The sequence below is a fragment of the Drosophila willistoni genome, assembly GCF_018902025.1.
Source record: "Drosophila willistoni isolate 14030-0811.24 chromosome XL unlocalized genomic scaffold, UCI_dwil_1.1 Seg141, whole genome shotgun sequence".
NCBI lineage: Eukaryota > Metazoa > Arthropoda > Insecta > Diptera > Drosophilidae > Drosophila > Drosophila willistoni.
Window position 1 is genome coordinate 8,089,235 of NW_025814052.1, and position 26,039 is coordinate 8,115,273.

Below are 26,039 nucleotides of genomic sequence, written 5' to 3' on the forward strand. Positions count from 1 at the left end.
ACAATTTTATAAGAGACAAATTTTAAAGTCAAAAATGCTGTAAAACATACTTTCAAACTTCACAATTCATAAGTGCATTCAAAGGGACCAAGAATCAATGACTACAACATGGTAGTGCCAACAAACAAAATTTCTGTTGTAGTAGATGTGTGGGTCAATAAAAATAAAACATATTGGCCTAAATATTTCTGAAAATGAAAAAAAAAAAAACAAAGACCCCAAAACTATTCTATATTATATTGTCGAACAGATTGTGATAAAAATCTATCCTGTATTTCAAATTTCTATTTGTTTTTAGTGTTTTTAGTGGATGGCAAAAAGTGACTGCATCTGGTCCATTGTATTAAGTGTTAGTGTGATGAACATGAAATTGCACTTGATTTGGGGAGTTTTTGAAATAGTTGATTTATTTTAAAAAATTCACCATAAAATTTTGCTTAGTACATGGCAATTGCAAAAATACAAATGCAAAATTAAAACTAGCTTGTTAATGTAAGAGACTATGAGTATTGCAATCACAATAGTTTTGAATTAAAAAAGCTCATTGGGTAATATTTTATCGATTAAGAATTATAAATGGTTGTTGGGTGGCCAGTTTTTCGAAGCTGGTAACACTTTTTGTTCTTGCCTCTTTCTCAGTTGTTTTTGTTTTCAAGCAAAACGTGTCGTGTGCCATTTCGTAGACGTTTTCGTGAAGTGTTGGTGCAAGTAACAAGCGGATCTATCAACGCGTGGCGTAAAAAAAAGCATCAAAAGCGACCACTGAGAAATTCGTAAAAATGTATTAAAGTTGTTGTTATTAAATTTTTTTTTGTAGATGTTGTTTTTGTGATGGTGGAAGTGACAAACTGTCAAAAATTATAAATCTCAGGAAACGGAAATCAAAAAAATAAGAAAAGACCGAAGACAGCATAAAAAGAATTGCATTGTTTTACCGCTTTTTGTTTGCTTTACTTTGATTTTACTTTTATTTAACTATGTATTTGTTTCATTTTGTTTTTTAGAGCGCAACTTTTTTTTGGCAAAGTTCCGGAATTTCAGTCAACTGGAAGAGCACGTGGCGAGCAGTCAAAAACGGTAAGCAAGACCAACTCAAATTCAAGTGAAACGGGAAGCAGGCATTCGCAACCAAAAAAAAAAAACGTTCAACATTTTGTCACGTGTTGCACTTTTTTATGTTTCCGCTTCGCTTTTTTTTGTCTAACTTTGAGGTTATGTTGCGTGGCAATTTAATTAAAAAATGCAAATTCTCGGAACCATTTCCATATTCTAATTAAAGAAAACTATTTAGTGCATTTTTCAATATGCTAATGTAATTTTGACATTTTGTCAGTTTTTTTAACATTCATGAATAATCAAATGAATTCTTCATATTTTTTTTTTAACTGAAAGTAAAAAAAAAAAAAACATTAAAAGCTAAAAAAATAGCATGTGGACTGTAGTCGTGCCGTAGCTAAAAAAAAAATTAAAGAGCGCAAGAAGGTTTTCGGGGAAAAGCTGAAGTTTAAGAAAGCCGTAAATATAATAAAAGGCAAGAAAAGACAGAGACAGCTAATTAAAAATGAAAAAAAGCCTCACCGGCATGAAAAGAACGAAGATGGAAAATCTTAATTGCCTGTCAAAAAGATTTCTTAATAAGAGTGACCGAAGCGGCAAATGATTAACTTATAAAACATGTATAGCATACTCTTGAGGGCGCAAAGCGAATTAAAGACATAAAAAAAAAAACCTAAGATGTGAGGGAAGCGTTCGTTATGATGAAATTATTGTAAGTTTTTGTTAATAACCTTGATGCAATTTAAGATATTAAATTATAGATGGAGCATTAAGAACCTACATATATCTCTCCATAGATTGCCGTTTTGCGTTCTCACGAACTAAACTTTACTTGGTTGATGTTATTTGATTTGATAAAAAAGATATCATAGAATTTATTGAAAGTTAAACAAAATCCGGATTCACGATTTTCCTACTAAAAAGCGCAAACAAATTAAATAATTTTCCAAAAAGGAAAAGTTTCAAGCGTTTCCTGGGATAGCATCATCCATTCATTTTCCTTGTCTTATCTCACCCTCAGGTTCCACCTCTTTTTAAGTCATAATCAAATACATTCACAAATTTAGCGGAAATTGTGTTTTTGTTTGGTTTGACTTGGCTTTTTTCCCCCACGCGTCTTTTGCATTGGAGTTGAAAAACAAAAGCTGCCAAAAAGCTGGTAAAGGAGTGGAAAAAGGGCGGAAGGACGAACGGAAGGAAGGAAGGAAAAACAATTTCAGATTGTTATGCTTGCAGGTTGCTGTTGAGGTGGGACGTGTGTGTGTGTGTATGTGAGTGTGGTTGGTGGATTGAAAATGGGTAAACTACCTGAAAAGAAAGGAAAATAGATAAAGAGAGCAATAGAAAAAGGAGAATCGACAAGGCAAGCTATATAATTTTGAGACAAGTTGTTTTCCCATGCCGTTCATTTTTGTCCTCTCCTACCCCACCACCCAACACCTTCCCTAACACCCTATCCGCCTCACTGCAGTGTTGGCGTGGTCAATCATTTGTCATATTTTTCTCACTTTCACAGGCCATTTGGCGTATGATTAATGTTTCTAATATTTTCATTTTGTTGTTAAGTGTTTCTATTTGTTGCTAGTGTTTCGTTCATCATAGAATGCAAACGTTATGCAATCGATTCACAAATTTGCATTTCCATATTCTATTGAATATTCCAAGCATAATGTTAGAGGAAGATTTGTTCGCAATAGGGATAGAAATCTATCAGACAAAATGCTTTGATCAAACAGAGAACTTAGCTTGGATCGGTACAGAAATTGACACTTCTTTTGGGTTTTTGAAGACTCCTATTCCACCAAAGATATGCATTTATATATCTATTCTAACAGACACACGCTCAGTTAAACCAAATCCAAGGTTCCTTCCTGTCCTACTGCCATGGTGTGTCACTCTAGGATTACACTTTGTGAATGTCTGTGTGTGTTTAGGAAGGGGGGCCCAAAAAATTTTTGTGTCTCTGTTCTCGTCTCTTGGTTGGTTCGTATTTTTTTTTATTTTCTTTTGGATATTTCTCGTAGTCGTTTCACTGTTGGGTTATTGTTGGCCCACAACATGAAACATTGTGAGAAATGTCGGTAAAAGGTGGAAGAGATGAGGGTGTGGGTGTGGGTGTGGGTGTATCTGGGGACATGAGCACGGACAAGCAAGGCCAACCATCAAGCGTTATCCCTGCGCATCCTTTCTTCGACGCTTTGCTGCCTCTATTGCTCTAGCTGTGGCTCTGGCTCTTTCTTTCCTGCTGTCGTTGCCCGTTTTCAGTGTCATTGTTGTGCAGTTTGTGTGCTCAGGCAATTTCGGAAGTAACTCACCTGGTCTTGACGAGGCACGCAGGGGGAGGCAGTAAATGGCTAACAGCTTATTGCATAACCCGCAAGCCAATGGCTTGCCTCTGGGCATTGGCATGGGCATGGGCTTGGGATTAGGCACATGCCCATGTTGATTGCAATTGCATTTTCTCGCTCACAGTTAAACGTCCTTGACTTGACTTCATGTGTCCGGGGATTATGAAGAAAATCTACGTTTCTGCCGCCCCCGCCTTTGCTTTGCTCGTAAAACTATTAAATGTCATTTACACATCAAGAAGTTTTCACGGAGTAGTGACGACTTTCTGTTCCCTTTTGTCGTGTTAACTTTTTCCACTTTGTTGCTCTTTTACTTCCATCTTCAGGTCTATCTCACTCACTCTTTTATTCGCTATCTCTTTCTCCCTCACTCACTGTCGTTGTCTCTCTTTTTTCCCTGCCTGAGACTCATTCATGTGAAATACTCTCACACACATGGAATGCATCGTCGCCCTACATGATCCAATTCATTAAATGAAAATTATATTTCTCATGATTTAAATTGCATTTTCACACAGGCAACATTTGGGCAAAAGGAATGGAAGGGCGGGCTGCAGCCAAAAGGAAAGGAATTTTTGCATTTTCTCTACGTCCTACGCTTCCTTAACCCCCCCGTCTTCCACCTCCATTTGTCTAGGGCCAGCATATGCAGCGTGTGTGTGTGTGTGCCTGCGTGTGTTTGTGTACACTGAATATGCACGTTGACAAAATTTGAATAATACTATTATAAAACTGGATTAGATTTGATTAACAGAATGAAAAAAAAAAACCCAAGATAAAATTTTAGACAAGCAAAAGAAAGAATTCTTGAAGTGAAAAACTACAAACTTTTTACACTTATTTTATATTACACATTCTGTAACCTTTTTCATGTTTCATCTTTAAATTGTTTTGTTGTTTTTGCCGTCTTGCCAAATTTGAAATTTCTATTTGGTTAGAAAGATGTTACATTTTTCAACTCCTTGCTTTTTTGTGGTTTCGACTTTTTGGTAAAAAGTTATCTCATGTGCAGCTTTCCGAGAAAATTGGTAATAAATAATCATTATCTTTGGGCCAATCCCAAAATTTTTATAGCCTCCCTCGCATTATGCCCCAGCATTCCAATTATGCTTCCCCAAGCCATCCTCGTTTTTTTTCTTTTACATAGAGGATATTTGGGGCGGACTCCTTGGATGTGACATCAAAAATGTTCATCATCATCTTTGGGAAAATTAATTGACCCCCTCCTTCCCCCATACTCATACAAAATTTATTGATCAAGATTATCTAGAGACGGATATGAGGCTATGTGTGTATATGATGAGGATAGGAAGCAACGATTAAATTGGCTAAATTTGATTCTAAACTAGAAATGCAAACGCTAAGATGGGTGATGGAAAAGCTCGTCCCCTCCACAAAAGAAAACTCTCAAGTCAAATCAAGGTTAAAGCCAAATCAAAAAGTCAAGCCAAGTCAAATTGTCAGTTGTTGTTAGTAAAATGGAAATTTCTTGTAATATATTTTATAAAAAAAAAATAAAAAATGAAAAGCAAAAGAACATACATATGTAGTAAAGAAAGGTGCCTACTAACTTTGGCAAAGTCGATATTTTAATACCCTTTTACAATTTTTGTCAAATTTTCTTTTTTTATATTTTTAATAATAATTTTATATTAATAATAATTAAACATGTATGGGCATGAATATATACACATTTAATTAGTATATTTTTGGCAACAAACTGAAAGAAAAAGAGACCTCTAGCCGTGTGGATGAGAGAGGGTGAGAGATAGAGACATAGAGGGAGAGAGCGAAAGAAGCAGTAGAAGAAAGAGATGAAGTAAAGTGCATTTTGGGATTTGCATGCATAAGAAATTTGTGTCTTTTTTCATTTCGTTGCTTTAGTTTTGCTTTCATTGTCAATTTTTTTTAGACATTATTATTTTATTTATTTAATTTTCTTTGGTTTACTTACACTTAAATTAAAATTAGTTTAGGACACAGAAAAAATGAGCAACAATGTTGGCCAATGTGAAGAGGAACTAAATCAAATGCGACAACAGATTGCTTTGGCTAATGCCTCCGATATGTTGGCCAAAATAACAAGCAAATGCTTTCACAAGTGCATCAATAAGCCCGGCTCTGAGTTAGCTGGATCAGAGCAATCTTGTATCGCACAGTGCATGGATCGTTATCTGGAGTCCTTCAATCTGGTCTCACGTGCCTATGGCCAGCGTTTGCGTAGAGAGACAAGGTACAGGGGAATGCATTGACCAGATCATGGAAAAGGACTAACAAAATTTGTGAAAATATAACACACGTCACACTCATTGCATTTATTAAAGGTGAAAGTAAACCAATCCTTTTTAGTCACGCCCCCATTTAAATCCAATTCGAATTCCCGCAGAGTTTGTTCTCGATTTGTGTGTGCCTGTGCATTAATTATTGATTTCCGCTTTGTATCTCTCTTATCCTTTTTTTTTTCTGCTGCTTTTGGCAGGCGGAAAAAGACTTTGACTTTTTGCAAAGGAAAAAAAATTGAAAAACTGTATTATCAAGGGACTTTTTATCTTTCGATAGAGTGAATTTTTGGTGGGGTTCGCATTTATCTTCATTCTCATCCCAACATCATCTCCCCTAAGCAATCACATCAGAAATATGTTGATATTAACGTAAGCCAAAACACTAACACAGATACATACAGCTAGGACACAGTAAAAAGTCCTGTGTATGTACTTATTAGCCATATGCATAGACAGTGGCTTAGATACATAGCTTTCTCTCAACCCTTCTAGGAGAGAATTATTGTAAAACAAAAGAGTTCAATTGGCAGATTGAGAGATGTCACCTAGGTATTAGGACCAATTGAGCAAGCCTTACTAAATAGAGTAAAGGACAATACTACGCCCATGTTGTGGCATGCAACCAGGAACTCACTTGCTCCCCAAAAACCTACAATAATAAAGGGCAACAGTTGAATTGATGGCCAACAGAGGAATAAGGGGGAAATGGCAAACGCCCACCAAAAGACAAAAACAAAAAGGGAACAACGGAGGGTCCTGTTGCGAATGAAGATGTAGTAAACTTGAAATGGTGATGGGGGGCACGGCTAAACAGCTAGAGGGTGTGCAGGGCAGTTACAAGAGAAGGCCAATGTATATATGTATGTATTATTTTTTTTGTGTCTGCCTTTGAATATGTAACAAAACTCACACAGAGATAACGAGCAGACGGAAATAAAACGCATGTAAATATAAGCGATGAATACGTAAAATAGATGAAGCACACCAAAAACGCGTCTGCTGGTTGGTTTGAATATGTAAATTTTGAGATGCCTTTCTTTGCGTGTGCGGTGGGGAAGGGCAAAGTCAAAGGCACAGGCACTGGCTAAAACCAACTCTGGAGGGTTAAAAGTGCTAAACGCCAACGACGACGACGAGGAGAAGGACGAAAACCAGGACCAAGACGCATACGACTTTGACGGTGACGTCAAAAAAGCAAGAAAAACAAGTGAAATAAAAGGCTTGTGTAACAATAAAGGGATACAGACAGTTGACATATGTAAAGGCACATCATCCGCATAAGGACAAAATACATATTCACTATAAGTATATATACCATGTATTACATACATATGTACAAGCATATAAAGTCGCGTACATTTTTGGGTTCCTTATTCACTGTTTTTACGTCTGTTTGTTGTTGTGTATGTGTATGTGTTTTTTTTTTTGTTTTGGTAGATTTTCGTTTAGTTTTCGTTTTTGTCCTTTTATTCTCTTTGCCTTTGCCCTTGTCCTTTGTTTCAGAAAGTGCTTTGAGCTCGCCACCCATCAGTGGGTGGGGTTTGGGTTGGATGGTTTTCGGTGGGTTGAGTGTGTGTTAATGCCCGATCCTTGTCTTGTCACTACTGTCCCACATCTCCCATATCCGCACACTTAATTTGTCGTTTTGTTTAGTTTGGAGTGTAATTTATTTATAAATAAGAGATGTGTTTAAGTCCCCTAACTAATGAGTCTGCTTGAACACAAAAAGAATTTGGTATATCTACCTGTGTGTGTTTTATTTTTAATTATGGCAAATTATTTTTATTTATTATTTATTTTCTTTTTTTATTAATTTTTTTAATTTGTTAATTTTTCAGTTCTTTCAAATTGTGCTTGAGCACTACTCTGACATTTTAAAGCTATCTATATATGGAATGGTTTAGTTCAACAAAACGTAACCAAATCTAAAAAACATACAAGGACTAGCCATGGATGACAGCGAAAACACCATACCAGATCTGGGACCCATGACAGATCTAAAGACAGCAATCGAAAGAGGAACTGTTACCTTATTGACAGCAGATGAAAGACAATATAATTTATCGTCACCTGAAGGTGAGGTGGTGCTCATGGCGACAGACGACTCATCTTTGGCGCCTTCAGATACGCCTCCGCCCTTGATACCACTGTCAGAAACATCGTCCAAGAAGATTTTCTACCTAAAATCATTTGACGAACAGTTTTCTGATCTACAGCCACAGCGAATTAAATCGATATGTTCAGAGGCGAAGCACCAAGGAGCAATCCCAAAATCTTCGTCAGTAGGAAGCAGTCCTGGAAAGGGGGTAACAAAATTTTCAGTGCCAAATGTAATGGAAACAGAACAGCCCGTTGCATTGTCAACGGCTTTGGATTCCCCAATAAGTGAGCCAGAATTGGGACCAATTCCCAAGAAACGCATTCCATTTAAGCCTATAATATGGCAGCATTTTGCTACAATTGAACCAGAGCCGGAAGATCTTAATGTAATTGAGACAGAACATTCCGTTGCAATGTCAACGACGTTGCCTTCCCCAATAAGTGAGCCAGAATTGGGATCAATTCCCAAGAAACGCATTCCAATTAAACCTTCAATATGGCGGTCGTTGGATACAAAAGAAACTGAGCCGGTAGAAACTCTTTCAACGATGCCATCAACATCCACTGCAAAACAAGGCCATCTAACCGAGAAGCGCAATTCATATAATATGGAAAATTGGATGCTAAAGTCTCCCACAGTTGCATCTCGGTTTGTAGAAGCAACTATACCAAAGCTTACATCAAGAGTGGCAACGCCATTGGCAGCTAGTGTGGGAAAGGAGTATCCCCGTTTGATCCATTTTGCAACAACTGGAGCTGAGCCTCCTACAACTACCTTTTTTAAGGCACGTCCAAAGGCATCCTCAACTGGAGCTGACCCTTCAGCTACAACTAGTTCGAAGGCACGTCCAAAGGCATCCTCAACTGGAGCTGACCCTCAATCTACAACTAGTTTGAAGGCACGTCCAAAGGCATCCTCAACTGGAGCTGATCCTCAATCTACAACTAGATTGAAGGCACGTCCAAAGGCATCCTCAACTGGAGCTGATCCTCAATCTACAACTAGTTTGAAGGCACGTCCAAAGTCATCCTCAACTGGAGCTGACCCTCAATCTACAACTAGTTTGAAGGCACGTCCAAAGGCATCCTCAACTGGAGCTGACCCTCCAGCTACAACTAGTTTGACGGCACGTCCAATGTCCGAAAAGAGCATTCAGTCTAAGTTCAAAATTACAACGGCTTCTAAAAAGTCCCCGATTACATCTTCGAGTGAAGGAGAGAAGGAGATCCTACAGGTGCCCTCAGAAAGGGCCACTCAGCGAAAATCCAGAAAACAGAAGTTCCCTGTGCGCCCAGAAGGGGCTCTGGAATCTCCAATTAAACTGATGACACTTGATCCTATACCATCGACGGCCTTGTCAGCAAGAGCTGGTGCAAAGCGCCAATTACCATATGATGCGACATTCGAGAAGCAATCCAAAACTACAAAGGCTTTAGTGTCAAAGGCTAATACAGACGATTTGAAGCCAAACGATGACTCCATCACTCCATCGATGGCATTACAATCATATCCACTATCAACAGCTAGTGATTCCAAGTGCCAACTATCAACTGGATCGTCTTCCGAGAAACGCACCAAAATTAAGCAAAAAAAAAAGAAGAGGAGTTCTGCGCCAACTGCAACAGTAACTGGGCCGCCAGTTAGCTCACCATCAAAACCAAAAACCAATCTTGGAAAGGGTCAAGCAGAATCGACATCTTCTTCGAAAAAACGCAGCCAGCCAAAGTCAAAAAATCGGAAAGTGCCAAAAGCAACGGCAAGCAAGGCTCAATTGCCAATAGTTTCAAGTTCGTCAACGACTTCGTTTGCATTGTCAACAACAACTACTTATACTTCATACAGACTACTGCGATGCACCTGTATTGGGGGTATGCCAGGAGAACCGATGGATATCCAACCATTCCTACAGGCGTTGACTTTGCCGATAGCTCCAATAGTGGAACTGCCAATGGCTCCAATAGTGGAACTTCCAATAGATCCAGTAGTCGAACTGCCAATGGCTCCAATAGTGGAGCATCCAATGGATCCAATAGTCGAACTGCCAATGGCTCCAATAGTGGAACTGCCAATAGATCCAATAGTGGAACTTCCAATGCATCCAATAGTGGAACTGCCAATGGCTCTGCCCCCAACAACTTGTGTTGCAAATACTGAATCAACAATTGCACCAATTTCTGAGGAGTATACTCTATACCAGCCATTCGAATGGCATATGACAACAGCATCGACCCTTGTATCGTCAACGGGTCCTTGGGATATGGCCATGCCCTTGGAGACAGAGCCGCCTCTTCAATTAATGTCACCTTTGCCAGATACTTCTCCTGAGTTAGAGTGGGAGTTACTACAGGCTTCATCAACAAGTGATCCTTCTCCTCCGATTGAGGAACCATTGACACATAACAATGAAAATCCCACACAGGCAAATGAATCGATGCAAAGCTTCCTTCTAATGGATGCCATGTTCTCTTCAACTACGTCCAGTCAATATATTTTCCAGGAAATAAGCAACAGTGCCATCACTTTGGAGAACTTTGTGAGTTGATTGGGTGGAGGGGGGTAATCAAAAAATGTCGCCTGAATGCAAGAATTGTTCGTTGTTTGATCTTATTCTCAATTTTCCGTGATGGTCTTTCGCTTTAATGAAATCAATTCTATTTCGTGTTGCATACAAGCGATATTTAATTAACTTACATTTTACTAGTCTTTGGATTCCAGTTCATAGAAAATAGTTTATTTATTGCTTTTTGTTTATTGTATTGTTTTTTATTTATATATTTTTACTCTTTTCTCTTACAAGGGTCAGGACGTTTTGGACCAAATTTCTGACATCCTTTAACGATGCTAGCAGCATAACTACCCAGCATATCCTTTAATCTATATCATCCCATTAAAGTTTAAGTCATTTAGTCGTACATATGAATACCAAACTGTATAATCAACAAGTTCCTTTTAATTTTCTCGAGTCTCTAGAGACCAAAAGTATGAAATATATTATGATTTGTTTTTGCCTTTAAATAGAAATTAAGCATGAATTTGAATATGAACTATATGTATACATGTATTTCCTGTATCAGTTTGTTTAGGTTTAGTTTAGAGCCCTTTATACGTAAAGGCATTAGGAAATAACAAAACAAAAAAACAAACAAAAAAAAAAAAACGAAAAAAAAAGAAAAAATAAAAAAAAAGGAAGGGAAAGGAAAGTAGTCTTGATATTTGGTCAGTCGGTCATATCCCAAAGCCCCTCAGCTTCAGAATGTTTTCTCAACTGATTGCCATGTTCAATCGAAGTCATCGCAAAGTTTTTGCCATGTTTTCTGAGAAGGCAAAAAAGTTTACTTCAAACTTTTCATTTTCTCCTTTGGCCTTTTGGGCCAAACTAATTGTTTGAAAGTCCGCAGAATAGTTAGTTGGCATTCCGTTCTGTTCCCCAATGCATTGCCAATTGAGTTGAGAACAAACGAATGAACAAAATTCACATTTCTTTTGTTAGATTTTATTTTAAAATTTAATGCAATTGAATGAGGGTAACACACATTCACACACACACTCAGAGAGTGTGTCGCAAACATGTGACGTGCCATGTATGAGTAGTCAACAAAGGGAACGTCATTAACCACACACATTCATTTCGCACACCCATTTCACATTTTGCAAATATTTTACCCTTTAATGAGTATGCTAAACTGACCGCAGCTTTTGTAATTACTAAATCCTTTTGCATTCCTTCCATTATCCCGACCACATGCTGTGTATATACATTCCCATCAACTGAATGAATATGAAATTCATTTAGCACGGTTTTATGTAAATATGCATTTATGTGTATAGTCATTCTAAGTATGTAGAAATATGTATACGAATATGAAAGTTTTATTTTCCTTTTGCTACAGGCTCTTGTGTAAAGTTAGGCAAAACGACTCATTTAGATAAACAACTTTACCGACATACTTTTTGATATGTTAACAAGTTAATTTACTCACTTATTCATACGATCAGTCATTTACTTCTTCAGTTGCTCACTTCCTTTTCAACTGACTTGTTCAACTAAGTACTGACCTTATTGTTTTTTTTAGGGATCTTAGTGAGTCGAAGAAGAAGTGACTCAGTGACTCACATGTGATAAAAAAGGGAGTTGTTCAATTATGTTCAATCACAAGCGAATACAACTTCGCTAAGGTTGTTTATAAGAGAAAATGAAGTCTTAAAGATGCTAAAAAACTAAACTTTATTTTAAATTAACAAGAGAATTCTCTTATTTTTTTCGAAATTGAACAGGAAGATCAAATAGTGTCACATTCTAAGAGGCTTACTTAATAAGTTTTCTAATTCAACTTCATCCATTTTCTTCCCCTATAAAGAGATATATAGATTTAGCCTAAAAATATAAACATCAACAATACATTAAAAAATTAGATGAATAAGACATTATACTCAAAAATTACAATTCACAATATTCTTTATTTATCATAAACTATTTTTTTCATAATTTAATTTTTGTTGGTACCTCTTTCTTAGCCACTCACAAAAGCTTCAAAGTTGCTTAACTTTTCATGTGATTGATTTTTTTCTGCTGACCAAGAAACTTCCAATCAGCTGTCTTTGTATGCAGTAAAAATTGAAAAAAAAAAATGCTTTTAAACCTAGTCGAGTTATGTACAATTGGAAGATCCGAACAATTTAAGACAATTTAACTTCAACATAATTGAACAAATGCCAAAATTCTGTAGATCTTTGCCCTTTAAAGTAGCCAGAAAAAGAATTGCTTTTTAAAGCATATAAAAAACTTTTGAAATTTTCTGATTCTTAATGAATTATTTATGGATTATTTTTAGTTATGCAAAAGGTTTAAAATTTGTTAAAAACTTCTTATCTTTATCTTGAAAGGTTCTTCAAGTAATTTCTAAAAAATACTTCCTTATGCACTTTAACATTGTTTGCATCTTCAAATTTAAATAAAGTATCATCAATAATAATCAAATTAGTTTCATAAATTAAGTTTTGAATAAGACATTTCTTTCATTTATTTTGTATTACAAATTTGATAAATGAAAATGATGTATTTGTATCGCGCTTCCGATTATTGGCATATAAATTTGGCAAACTTATTTGAAAACGAAAGGGACGGGAGACATCAATTTCGATTTCGATAAATCGTGGTGGAAGAACTTTTCGCCAGGCGAAAGTGGATCTTTTTAGAAAATTCTTCAATCCAGTTTGTCTTGGGAGCACATGTTGCCTTTGGTTATCACAACTCCATGGAGGCTTTCGATTTTTATATATTATTCATATACATATGTAGGAATAGTTTCAATGGTATACGTCACGTACCTATACATACTTGTTTATGCACACAGGACTCACGCCCACCCACGCCCTTCCAAAACACGTGGTATCCTGTTAGCTTGGAGGGAGCGTGACTGTACCCTGTGTGTGTCGTTTTCGATATCTGTATATTTTATTTGCTTTTCGTTTGAGTTGTTAAAATTTTATTACTAACCGAAAACATCATCAGTAGCAGCAGCAAAAACAAAAACATTTACGTGTTGCAATGCTGCAGAAAGCCCGTCAATGTGGGCGTGTCAAAGGACATATATACATATACATAGCTCCGCCCCGCATAATTTTTGTATTTTTTTTTTTCGTGGCGATGGACGTGGGTGTTATTGGAGGACAGGCACCTCAATTTGTTGGTTTCTCTGTCTGTCTGTCTGTCCATTCGTTTGTTTGTTTGTTTGTTTGTTCATTCGTTTGTGTGATTTATGCGCTTGAAATGCGTAAACTTTTCTCTTCTCGCATATGTTTTATTTTTTTTTTTTGTTATTCGCTTAATATTTGTATTTCAGTTTGAGTTTTATGGAAACGACTCCAACAGCTGAGCACAACGGACACCAATGAAAAAAGGAATAAAAAAAAAGATAACCGAAAACTGCAAATTGATTTATTGAGTCTGCGGTTCAACACGCCCATTACCCCCCCTTGGGGCACCTTTCCTACACTGAATCTTCCTTTAACCGCAATACATAAAGTCAAAACTGAACAATAAAAACAATAGACGGAAAGGCAGGGAAGAGCAGTGGGAAGTTGCATTGCCATATTGTACATTTACCACAAATTTCTGACTAACACTTGGCACAAATGGCACTTAAAAATTTGATTTTGTTTACAATCAAAAAATTAAAGCCTTGTCATTTTAGAATTGTATATCGACGAAGCTGACTTTGGCTAATTTACTGGCTAACAAAAGTTCTGTTAACTAATAATTAATAGTGTAAAAAGTGTTCCTATTTATATTTATGTACATACATATATAAATTGAAATAATTGGTAAATGTTTTTTACTGAATTTAGTATTTGCATGTGTTTTAATTGGAATATGCATCCCCCAAAAGCATGCAATATGAAGTCGAAAAGTCCTTTGGAATAGGTATCCTGAGGGATAAGAACATGTTTTAAGTAAAGATTATTTCAAAAGAGTTTTAATACAGATTTTGTCTGCCTAAACATATTTCTCTCATTTTTTGTTCCTAGATAGCTTTAAATTTGTCTGTTCAGAACAAAATTTGGATTCTAGTTGATTTAGGAGTAAAGCTATTTGCAATTATATTAGAAAGAGTTTATAACAATGTCTATACTTATTTATACAATTTATATATTTGATTATAGTCTGAATTCAATCGTAATTGTATATTGTGAGGAATTCTTAAGTTAGCTGTAGATACTAGACCTTTGAAATAATGTTCTATCTTGTGTTTAGTCTACTTAAAATTATATTTACAGATGAGGATTAATAAAAAGATAGTGGGAGTTACATATAGTATATAAATGATGATAATTTAACATTTTTGTTGATATATTAAAAGATATAAATTTGCTTCTTGTTGAAATTGTTTCTTGGATAGAACGTTTAAGTTGTTAAGGGAATAAATATTTTCGTTGAAAATCTATATTAAATCTATATTGATATTGTATTATGGTTACCCTTAAGTATTATCGAGATGTATCGAAATCTTCAATGTCCTTTTAAACTTGATTCTGTACTATGATTTCGGAGTAGTTTATGCATTTGGTTAACCAAATTTGATATCCTTTTTTCCAATTCTCGTTCACATTCTTCAAGGGATATACCACACACACGCACACACACACATGCACATGCAGAATCTATTAAAAACTTTGCTTATTAGCGGCGCGTGTAGTGAATATACTGTGCATTTCATTTATCAAACGTTGATTACTTACTTGGTATGGGGGAAGTATGTGGGAGGTGGGAGGTGGAAAGTGGAAAGTGGGTGAGATACCCACAAACACCCATGGCCTACTCATTCAAAAGTTTTGCTTCCATCTCCCCGCGCTCCGTGCCTACAAATTGGAACTTCCGGTTAATAAAGAAGCAAACTAACGTTGACAAAGTTATGCAAAGCGCATTTGTTAAAGCATATACATTGACAGGGGGGCGGCTTGGTGTGGGTTGAGGGAGGAGCTTGAGCCCGGCCGGGATATGCGTGGGGGAAGGGTAGTGGAGGTAAGCTCACTTGGAGTTTTTTGTGTCTTCATTTATTTCATGTCACAAAACTTTCCGTAGCACAAAAAAAATAAAAAAAAATAAAAATGTTTGGAAATTTCAAGGAGAATTTCATTTTTCGCTTTCACTTGGTGGGATTTTTTTTTGTGCTTAGAATGCAAATGAGAATGTGGTCTGAAAAGGAAAAAAATGATGATGGCGAGTTTTGTGGAGAAATTTAACAAACTGAAATTACTTGGCTGCAGTTTAAAAATGTGCTGCATCCCCTTACACTTTAGCTTCCTTTCTCCTACTCTCTCTTTCTCTTTCGTTAACTCACTCCTTTCACTCTGGCGGTGTCCTTGCTCGGTATTTTTGCTTGGTGTTGGTGGCACTTCCTTTTGGTCATTTATTTTGCGGTGGCTTTGCAACAGTTTTCCGAGGCATCAGCAGCATGTAGGCTTCCTTCCTTCCTGTAGTCGCTGTCCCAGTCTCTGTTCAGTGTCCTGCGGCTGTGAAATGAAATATGGTAAAAATTCACACACACACACACAAGCAATTGAAATGCAATTTAAAGGGCAGTGGAGAAAGGATATACAGTTCTGAGAGGCCATGTCCTAGCCATTTACTTTTCACTTCTCTTTGACCGCCCAAGGTGATAATCGGATAAATGTAAGGTAAAAATGTTCAATCGAAAAAACACAGGTGAAAATTTTCTTCATCTGCTCGTCGACTACATCTTCTTAAAGTCCGCCACGAGCAACTAAAGGACATTAATTGAAACTTACACGTGATGTAACTGAAGAAGGACCAAATCTATTGCACTGCAATATTTATAATCGATGTATCGAACTATATTTCACAGTCCCAGTTGTTGTGAACAAGTTTAAAAAGAATTTTAAAATTTATTTATTAAATTTTGAATCTTCTATTCTGACCCTAATATCCTAACGTCACAAGATTATTCAGCATTTCATGCCTGTATGTGGTTTTGCTTATTTCAAATTTTCCCATTCATATCATCATCTAGGCTACGTTTTTCCTTTCCATCGAAATTTTTCAGATAAAACTAGTCGATCATAGTAGCCCAAGATATGAAGTTATTTTGACTTTGGTTGAATCTCTAAATTTCAGTTTCAGTTATTCGATCGTTTCGTTTTGAGTAGGTCACAAAAATAAAAATTTGGATTTTTCTTTTATAAAAATTTATTTTTTTGATTATTTTACAAATTTTTTTTACCAAAATTCTCAATGTCTAAAACGGCAGTTAATTCCAAGGAAATGAATTCCCGGGTCAGGACACTCATAGAAAGATATGAAGCATTGCAACGACCAGTAAACGCTGCGAAGGACAAGAAATTGGAGGAACAAACCAGTAAAGAAGTCACACATGGAGATGGTCAGGCGACCCAGGCAGTGGCCAAGTGTGAGGATAACACCAGCGTCGAGAGCAAAGAAAGTTCCAACAGCTGCCTTACTGAGGATCAAGTGATGAAAGACTTTCCCCTTGACGAGATAATAGAAACTCTGCTCTTACGCAATCCGTGTTTGATGTTCAAGTTCAAAAATCCATCATTTTCTTGCAATGGAAGCAAATACACAGGGGACAAAGTTTATTTCAAAGTCTTATTGACTCCTGGCATGCGATCCCATCTAATGAAAAAGATATATAACAATGGAGGCCTGTTCGGTCTCAACTTACGGACTTACTTATACATGGAGTTCTTCTCACTTGTTAAACCGTCGAGGAGGAATCCACTGCAGACCACGACATCAAGGATTTTTATGTGTTCCATAGTCCCAGTTGCTTGTGATAATGGCCAAGAACATAAAAATCGAAAATCAATTGCTAAATATAAAACGCAAATTCTGTATTGCACTTTACAAAGAAAGAGACTCAATCTTCGTACTGTCGGTTTAAAAACTCCCCACAGTCGCCATAATTAGGCCCAAACGAATTGGATAACGTATAAAATCAACTGAATAAATTATAAATATCTATTAATATATGGAATTTCATTACTACATAAATACTTTTACTGTTTGACTTTTATACTATGTAAGTTCCATTAATGAGTTATCTTTAGCCATTGCTTAAATTGCTTAGTCATTTATTTATGAAATGCACAGCGAATTGTATTATAATATCATGTGTCTTTTGATTGATTCATTCCCGCCTCTCTGCTCGTTTGCCCTTCTGGCCTCCTGCCCTTCGTTCTTGTTCTCATCCTACTGTTGCAAGATTTGATGAAATCGAAACGGCTCATTAGTGGCGGTGCCGCCTCATTATCAACCTGTGGTGTGTGTGTGATCCATGGTCAAGTTGGGGGTCGAAAGGTGGGTCGATGGGTGGGTCGGTCGTTAGTCTGAAATTAGAAACGTGCTAATTCATTCGACTGCCATCTGCTATCCCTTTCCATTTTGAATCTTCCCATTGTATACATACAGGCATACAGACACATGTACATATACATCAATTGCATACACACAAGCGGCCAATTCCAATTGCATTGCAATGTGAAATTGCTTAATTAACATTTCTCTAATTCTGTGGACCACCCTCTATATACTCGCTCTCTCTCTCTCTCTCTCTCTCCTTCTCTGTGTTTGTCTTTATCTCTCTGTTTTAGGTTAGCATCAGCAGCAATGGCCAATTAGAAAATTTGAATATTCAGGCAGCAGGACGCAGCAAAAAGCAACAAAAAAGTAAAAAGGCAAATTTAAAACAACATTAAAAATAAAACACAATAAAGAGTGAAGGAGAAACGGCAACCAATTCAGTCGGCCGTTGGGTTTTAATACTTTAAGTCTCAAACGCGAATTGCTGAAGCAAACAAAAGGCCGCCACATTGGAAGGAAAACGGCTTTTTACAGCAGTTAATAAATTTTTAACTGGTTCAACAATTGCCCGTGAATTAAGGCAGCTAATGGTGAGTTTCTTTTTTTTTTTTTTTAACATTTTTCGAAAATATATTAATTTTAATCTACAAAAACTTAAACTAAACAATCTTTTTTATTATTATCACATTTGAAAAATTAAGAAAACCTTTTGCAAAAAAAATTTTTTATTTTATTCCTATCATTATGTCCAGACCAAGTTTTAAGTTAGCCGCCTTAAATAGTCGACATTTTTGAAATTCCTGTGAATACGTGATACCACAGAATCAGTTTTCTAATATTGCCACATAAAATTTCTATGGAGAGTTCTCAAATCCTCAGGCTCACACCTATTAAACTGGCCATGAGTGTAGTTCACATAGTGACTTTTATATTTTGTGCATTGAAACAGGTCTTCAGTTTAAATCATGCCATTGATTGATTTGTTTGCTGTGTAACATGGCGTATGAGTTATAAAGTTCCTAAATAGCAAACTCAAATGTAGCTTTATATTGATTTCATTTGAGTGAACAATTTGGACTTACTTTCTTTTTGCTTTTGCCAATGTTTGCAGACGAGAAACGCGGCAGTTAGTGGCGATGAACCCGACGAGGAGCAGCAACAGCAGCAGACAACATCAGGAGCCATGGAGGATGGTGAAACTTTGGGGGCGGCGCCAGCAGATGATGAAGAAAAAGAGAAGGAGGAGACGGAGACTCAGCAGCAGCAGCAACACACAATTGAGCAGAAGGCAACAAAGTCGCTTCAGTTGCAGCGACGTCAAAGACAACGCAAAAAAGTGACCACACAGCAACCGCAACACCAGCAGCAACGAAAACAAAAGCAAAAGCAAAAGCAACAACAACGAACTACTACTACTACTGGTCGTGCCACATCCGATGCGGAAACAGATGACTCCAGCTCATGCGGTGATGATGACGCTGATGAGAATGTCGATGTGGATGGCGAACAAGTAAACGGTGGACCAGCATCTAGGGTTACACGGGTCAGTTACGCACAAAGGAATCTGCTCAATGAGCAGGTATTCTATCGGGATAATAATGACGATGACGACGGCGAGGCATATGACTATGATGATGATGAGGACGATGATGACGACGACGACGATGAAGAGGACGATGAAAATGATGAGCAGCTGGAGGCTGATGTCTATGACGAATCTGCCAGGCCATTTGCCCCGGATGGTCGTTCCAAGTCAAAGTTAAGTGTGGGAAATTTGCGTAATAAACGCAAAACGAAAACACGACAATTCTCCCAACGAGGCAATAATGATACAGGAAATGAATCGGAAGCCACAGATGTCATGGATAAACGTCGATGCATTTCAAAAGGGCAGATGAGAGGTGAATCTCTAAACTAATCAGAATGCATGTATGTAAGTGTGCTCTTATCTCTGTGTATGCTTCTTTTTAGAGTTCCGTGAGGCATTTCGCCTGTTTGATAAAGATGGCGACGGCTGCATAACCAAGGAGGAATTGGGCACAGTAATGCGTTCGCTAGGACAATTTGCTCGTGTCGAGGAGCTTCAGGAGATGCTTCAGGAGATTGATGTGGATGGTGGGTATGGGTGATGATAATTGATTCCAACTGTCACTCACTCTCTCTCTTCGTCTCGTCCAACTCCAGGGGATGGCAATGTTAGTTTTGAAGAATTTGTAGACATACTTTCGAATATGACTTACGAGGATAAATCGGGTCTATCCTCGGCCGATCAGGAAGAGCGTGAACTACGTGATGCCTTTCGTGTATTTGATAAGCACAATCGTGGCTATATAACTGCCTCCGATTTGAGAGCTGTCCTGCAGTGCCTCGGCGAGGATCTGGATGAGGAGGATAGTGAGTACACAGTACAATTTAGTGCTCTTCCTTTTTCCTATTGCTATGTGTCTTTCACAATTTTCGTTTGTTTATATCATTGATTCTTTGATGATTTTATTTGGTGTGCTATATTCTGCTCTTTGATTTTAGTCGAGGATATGATCAAAGAGGTGGATGTGGATGGTGATGGTCGCATTGATTTCTATGAGTTTGTTCATGCGTTGGGCGAACCGGAAGACTCCCAGGAGAATGATGATGAGGAGGAAAATACCACATCGCCGTTGCCTACACCCAAGTCAGCGATTTCCCTTAGCTATGATTGAAGGCTATACCAATTGAGCACAAAACAAAAACATATTGAATTAATCCAATGAATCTAATGAAAGCAAAAACAATTTAACAAATAACGTACGAGTACTTTATCAGTATTAATGCATACCATAATAATTATAATTATAATAATATTACTTAGATTTCTTAAAAACTTTTAAAATATTCAGCTTAAAAAAATTTACAAAAAACTTAAATCAAACTAGAAATCAAAAATCAAATCTTTACTAATTAATTATAATACGGACTTTGACTATATACAAATACAAGCATTAAAATTACAAAATATACTTATAAATATATATATATATATAGAGAATTACACCAATTTAATTTAATTTAATAATTATAATAATATAATAACAATAATAATAATAATAATAATAAAACAAACAAAACAAATTCAAAATCTATTTTCAAACATATCATTAAAATGCGCCTCGTCTCTATCTATGTAAATGTGTTTGACCCTCCTAGAATTTTAGAATCTCAAATATAATTTTCACTCTCTTGCACTCCAAAAGCAATTAAAAAGTAATTATTTTAATTAAGCAAATATTTGCTCAAATTGTTTTTTCTGCTCTTTGGTTTTTTTTTTTTGGTTTTTTCAAACAAAACACAACAAAAAGAAACAATTTGCTAATAAATTTAAATATGAAATTCTAAATACTAAAAAATTAAGTGTGTATATTTTTTCAATGGGTTTCTTGTTTTTTTAAGTTTTGTTTATTTTAAATCTTAAATTTGCACATATCTATAAAGGGATCAAGAGTATTTTTCTCTTCACTTTTCAAGATTAAACATTTTAAAAGACAATTTGCAGGACCAAAATGTGTTTAAGTACCTAAACACCATATATTTTGGTTGCGTAATGCAGCAAAAAAGTACTTAAAAGTGTGGTGAAAATGTTGGCAATTAATTTAATTTTATGAAATTGTTCGAGATGCTGTTTCTAAATTAACATTATAATTGTATGTCTGTGTCTTTTCTCTTCGTTCGGTCTGTTTGCTGGCCGAGAGAAAAGTCATTAGGCCCAAAAAAGTAGGCAACATTTTGTGTGTGTGTTGTCAGTCAGTCATGCTTGCAGGAAGAGCAGAGCAAATAAACAAAGGCAACAAACACGAACCAACCGCCCCACACCGCCCACTCATCGGGGAATCCTTTTTGCAGTCATTTTACCATTTGTTGTTCATCCTTCTGTGGTCAGCAGCCACAAACATGGGGGCACTGGAATCTACAACTTGGTTAAAGCTGCGTAGGCACAAAGTTACATTAATGGTCATGTAAACGACGCAACTCAAGTGTGTGCCGACTACACACAAACACACACCCATACACGCACTTAAATTATGATGGGTTGAGAAGATAGGGTGACAGATGGAAAAGCAAAGGGGCAGTTGCAAAAAGGGATTGTAATACACTGACAAACAGACAGGCAGACAGACAGTCAGACAGAGAGACAGTTAGACACTTGAAGAGCGGCTGCTACTACTGTCGTCCAGTGGGGTCTTAACGAGCTGGCAATGTTGTTGGCAACTTGGTTTTGCGGTGCTTAGCTCTTTGTCAAGGGTTCGACCCAATCCTCTTGCCTCTCCACCTCCACCTGTGCCTCTCTCATTTTGCCATTTGTCTCATTGTCTTTTTGTACCTTTCGTTTAATGTGGCTTTAGTTGTAATTCGAAATTAAATCAAAATATAAATACATGTGTTTCGAATGAGTTTTTCCACTCATTTTTTTAAGACTTTTCAGAAAATGAAGTGAAAATAATGCATTAAGTAAGACATGACTTTGTTATATATTCTTGGCTAAATGGTCCTCCCTGAAGTGAAGTTGTGGCGAATTTTTTTATTTCGCAATTTCAATCTGCTTAGCGAATTTTGTGTTCCATTTAAACTGCAAAAATTCCGCTAGCAACCACATTGATTGTTTCAAGTGGCGTCGCCTTTTTTGCTTTCATTTATGTTCCTTTAGCTCTTCACTCTGCATCCTTCATCCTTTAGACCTTCAGTTGTCCGGGCACTTCTGTTGTTGTCATGACTGTCAATTTGTCACACAATCAAGCGGCTGCTGAGTGGCTTCTAAGCACAACAAAGCCTCTCGGTGCCCACCCGGCCACCTCTCCCCTGGAGGCATTTTGAGTGCTGTGTTTGAGTTTCGTTTTCGTTTGGTTTTTTTTTTTTTTTTTTTTTTTTTTGTTGCTCCCCAGTTTTATAATTATTGTTTGGATTTTGACTGATTAACAATCGAGACCATAGAGCATGGGAATGGCAATGGGGAATTTCAACTTAAATTTTTGCCAATTTGTAAAAGCTTTTCAATGCTGCTGCCTTTCTTTTTTACGTTATTTGTTGTTATTGTTATTTGATTGTTAATATGAAGTCTGCATTTATTTGCGGTCATTATTTCTAATTAATTTTAATGAGGATAGAAAATCAATATCATCTTAGTTCCCTTTCTCTTTCTCTTTATGTGCTTGCTTGATTGATATATTGCTGATATATTTATGTGTGCGTGTGTGTGTGTGTGTATGTGTGTGCATGATATAAATTGATATATGTATTAATGTGTGCAAGGCATAATCAAACATAAATCACTAGAAGCATTCCAGGCTTTCCTTTGTTAGAATTATTATTAAATAAAATTTGATTAAAATCAATTCACGAAAATCAACTAGTCATGAATTGTTTTGACGATTGAGAAACTGTTTTCACTGACGATCCAAGTTGCCTTGCTTAGATAGTATTGGAAATTCATAATTTTTTCATATGTAGATGTTTTATTATTTTGCAATATTTCAACACAGAGCGTTCGATGAAAAATCAGAAAAAAAGAAATCATTTCTTAAGCCAATAACATTTGTAGATTTGCATGCAAAATTAGAGAGCCCCCCCCAAGCCAAACAGCAGCAGCCAAATAAAAAGGAAAAAGAAAAATAAAAGAAAAGAGAACCACATAACCAAAAACAAAAACAGAATGGCTAACCAAATCGCAGGACAGCAGCAGCAGCAGGAACAACAACAACAACAACAGCAGCAGCAACAAAACCAATTACGTGAGGAGGAGGATGATGATCTGCGTTCGACAAGCAGCTCCAAAATGAACTTTGTCAATCGATTGGATCGCTTGCTACGTCGCTGGTTACCTGGCTACAATTATTTTCGTGGTGCCAGCAAAATGCCAAGATCTGAAACCAATTTGTCAGCGAACCCAAGCGAATCATTGGGGGCAACAATTGTCACTGACCAGGTATCCAAGGCCACACTAAAGAGGAGGCAGCAGCAGCAGGCCAAGCTGGACCGTCAGCAGCAGAAGCAACAAAAAAAGTCAGAAGTCTATTTAGATACGGGCATAGCCAAATCTGAATTCTGTGTCAAATTGGAAAATATACTCAAAACAAAACTCAATAAGCAAGAGCAAAAAGGTATGGAAGTTGGAGACTAAGAGGACCTTTTTCCACGGGAGTTGATTTTTTTTTTTTTTTTTTATAACCATAATAATGTCTGCTGGCTGGATTGAAGAGGCGTTTAATAAATTTATCCTTTTCAAGTTTCATAAGATTTATACAAATTGTTTTCATTGTCAGAATACATTTGTATATTAATGTTTGTATTCATAGTTTATGCATTTTGTTTACATTTTACAGTGTAACAAATGCTACGTGATATGCCAATTTAATGTCGTCGTCCTTATATCCTGATATCGTTCTCTATATCCTCTAGCTGTCTGATTTGTTGCCCCGGCATTATGCAATGTGTGTGTGTGTGTGTGTGGAGGGAGATCTGATGGGGTTAGTGTCCTGCATCTAATGTGACCTCTGAATGACAGAGCACTTTAAAAGCTCCTGGATATGGGAGAGAGGGAGTGCTCAACTTTATTTACTTTTCCCCCATTTTATCGCCTTCTGATATCTATCTTACATATAAATTTTACTTGGCAACAATAGTAAATATGTACATATACACTTATATATTTGACATGGTTGGTTAACCAACTAGAATTTTATCCTATATTTAGCTACAAATCGTATGCACATAGTCAATGTCTTGGTAGTAACTAACTAACAATTTTCTTGCTTTGCTCTCATAATAAAGTTCTGCATTAAGAATTTTTAAATAATCCCAGTTGCCAAATAATTTTATTAAGATATTGCAGGCAAAAGGGGTCTGTATGAAGATTGGATTAAATAGTAAACAATATTATTCAATTAAATATCATCAAGCAAAAGGCGCCAGTTGCCAGTTGAGTGGCGTCATCTGCTTAAGTTTTGGGTTTCTCATTTTTATTTTTCTCTTCCTTTTTTTGTGGTCAGGAGACAATTTCATTTTGTTGTCCTTGTTGCTGTTGCTGCTGTCTTTGCTTATCTCTCAAAGCGTTTATAATTGAAAAAGTTTCGTTTTTTTTTTGCCACAGCCTCATTTTGTCTCCATTTGCCGCATGCCGCTTCCTCTTTCTCTGCATTTTCACACTTCATAAATATTTCACTCGTCGAGGATTTTACGCCCTAAGACTTTGGCTTGCATAAAGAAGCATTAAATTAGCGATATTAAAAGATTGTAATCGCTAAATCGAAACAAATTAGTTGAATTACAACAAACCCTCACCTCTATCTATCCATTATATATGTAGTAATATGTATTTCCATTTGCATGTTTCATTGCCAATAAAAAGTATATTTCAAATAACAGTTTTCGGTATCAATGTCAATATACATATGTAAGAAGGAATGTGTATATTATGGCATATAGTCATCGTCTGTTTGTGTGTGTGCGCGCATGTGTGTACCGTTTCCGTTTCCGGCCAAATGCAGACAAAAGCAGGCGGCTCGACAATTGTCAGAGTTAAAAACGGAAAATATTATCTAACAGCCGCTTAGCCCTGATTCTGTCTCGGCCTTTGGACAAGGCCAACACAAACAGCGGATGTTTCTACACACACACAAACACACACACACATACACAGGCATTGAAGGTTACCTGAAGATTCCTTGTTTGGCTGTTCTTCATTCAAAACTGTTGACTACTCTTGGAGGTTTCTTTGTTTCTTTTTTCGTCTGTGATTCCGCTCAAAAGGATAGAAAGTAATAATTAATTAATAATGTATAAATCAATATAGACAAATCTTAGTTAGTTTTGGCCTTAAAAACTACAGTAATTTAATTGTAATTACGAATCAAGAGAATGTTCGAATGTAGTCACAGAAGTTTCAAAGAAATAATTCGATAAGTTCGAGTAAATTCAGCTCAAACTAATTTAATGGTTTGAAATTTGAGTTTTTACATAACTTGAAGAAACTTAAAAATTTAACTAACTATGTTAAAAATAAATCAATGAGAATTGCTTCTGTTATGCATGACCAACATTAACTTGGATTCGTTTCAAATAGCTAAAGAAGAAAACAAATCAAACTAAATGGTAAATAGTCTTTTATTTGCGAGGGCGTAATTGATTTCAGCTCTTGGATAGCTTCTTCAGTTCAATTGGTTGCATTATCTTCGGGTCTTTAGAGATCTTCTGAGGACATATCGATGTCTAAGAACACATCGTCTTCATCATCTTCATCAATATACTCAGGTTCCTCCGTCTTGCCGTCCATAACATTTTGCCTGTTCGCGAGTTGACACTGAAGTTCCAAAGCCAGCATATTAAACAGATTAATATCGGTTGGAAACGTAGTCGTTGTAAATGGCTCAGAGGCTGGAACGAAG

At 36.6% G+C, this 26,039-nt stretch overlaps 3 protein-coding genes and 2 long non-coding RNA genes across 8 annotated transcripts; 3 read left to right on the forward strand and 2 right to left on the reverse strand.

Moving 5' to 3' along the window:
* Nucleotides 1–655: 655 nt before the first annotated feature.
* On the forward strand, nucleotides 656–20,466 carry LOC6648893 (uncharacterized calcium-binding protein B0563.7). Of its 4 annotated transcripts, none has more exons than XM_023179485.2 (5): nucleotides 1,011–1,077; nucleotides 18,740–19,529; nucleotides 19,600–19,743; nucleotides 19,813–20,022; nucleotides 20,155–20,466. In XM_023179485.2, the coding sequence occupies exons 2-5, from the start codon at nucleotides 18,812–18,814 to the stop codon at nucleotides 20,325–20,327; spliced, it is 1,245 nt and encodes a 414-aa protein (XP_023035253.1). In that variant the 5' UTR covers nucleotides 1,011–1,077; nucleotides 18,740–18,811; the 3' UTR covers nucleotides 20,328–20,466. The 4 variants fall into 4 exon arrangements, with proteins under 4 accessions (XP_046867243.1, XP_023035253.1, XP_023035252.1 ...); XM_023179484.2 differs by lacking the exon at nucleotides 1,011–1,077 and adding an exon at nucleotides 17,989–18,218; XM_002071737.4 differs by lacking the exon at nucleotides 1,011–1,077 and adding an exon at nucleotides 18,340–18,666.
* LOC111519320 (mitochondrial import inner membrane translocase subunit Tim13-like) lies at nucleotides 5,328–5,743 on the forward strand. The gene has a single exon (XM_023179487.2). The coding sequence runs from the start codon at nucleotides 5,393–5,395 to the stop codon at nucleotides 5,654–5,656; it is 264 nt and encodes an 87-aa protein (XP_023035255.1). The 5' UTR covers nucleotides 5,328–5,392; the 3' UTR covers nucleotides 5,657–5,743.
* On the reverse strand, nucleotides 15,359–16,246 carry LOC111519321. The gene is made up of 3 exons (XR_002724320.2): nucleotides 16,077–16,246; nucleotides 15,545–15,800; nucleotides 15,359–15,483 (listed from the first exon to the last, which is right to left on the reverse strand). It is a non-coding gene; the product is annotated as an uncharacterized LOC111519321 (long non-coding RNA).
* Nucleotides 20,467–23,308: 2,842 nt separating the features above from the next.
* LOC6648894 (myb-like protein AA) lies at nucleotides 23,309–23,896 on the forward strand. The gene has a single exon (XM_023179092.2). The coding sequence runs from the start codon at nucleotides 23,309–23,311 to the stop codon at nucleotides 23,774–23,776; it is 468 nt and encodes a 155-aa protein (XP_023034860.1). The 3' UTR covers nucleotides 23,777–23,896.
* Nucleotides 23,897–24,655: 759 nt separating this feature from the next.
* On the reverse strand, nucleotides 24,656–25,529 carry LOC124460500. The gene is made up of 3 exons (XR_006954410.1): nucleotides 25,309–25,529; nucleotides 24,937–24,942; nucleotides 24,656–24,848 (listed from the first exon to the last, which is right to left on the reverse strand). It is a non-coding gene; the product is annotated as an uncharacterized LOC124460500 (long non-coding RNA).
* Between the last annotated feature and the right edge of the window lie 510 nt (nucleotides 25,530–26,039).

Excerpts from the sequence above, each read along its gene's own strand:
- LOC111519320 (XM_023179487.2), top strand. The coding sequence starts at position 5,393 with ATGAGCAACAATGTTGGCCAATGTGAAGAGGAACTAAATCAAATGCGA.
- LOC6648893 (XM_047011287.1), top strand. The coding sequence starts at position 7,636 with ATGGATGACAGCGAAAACACCATACCAGATCTGGGACCCATGACAGAT. Across the intron at positions 10,321-10,584 it reads CCATCACTTTGGAGAACTTT|GGTCAGGACGTTTTGGACCA; the intron begins GTGAGTTGATTG and ends TTCTCTTACAAG.
- LOC6648894 (XM_023179092.2), top strand. The coding sequence starts at position 23,309 with ATGGCTAACCAAATCGCAGGACAGCAGCAGCAGCAGGAACAACAACAA.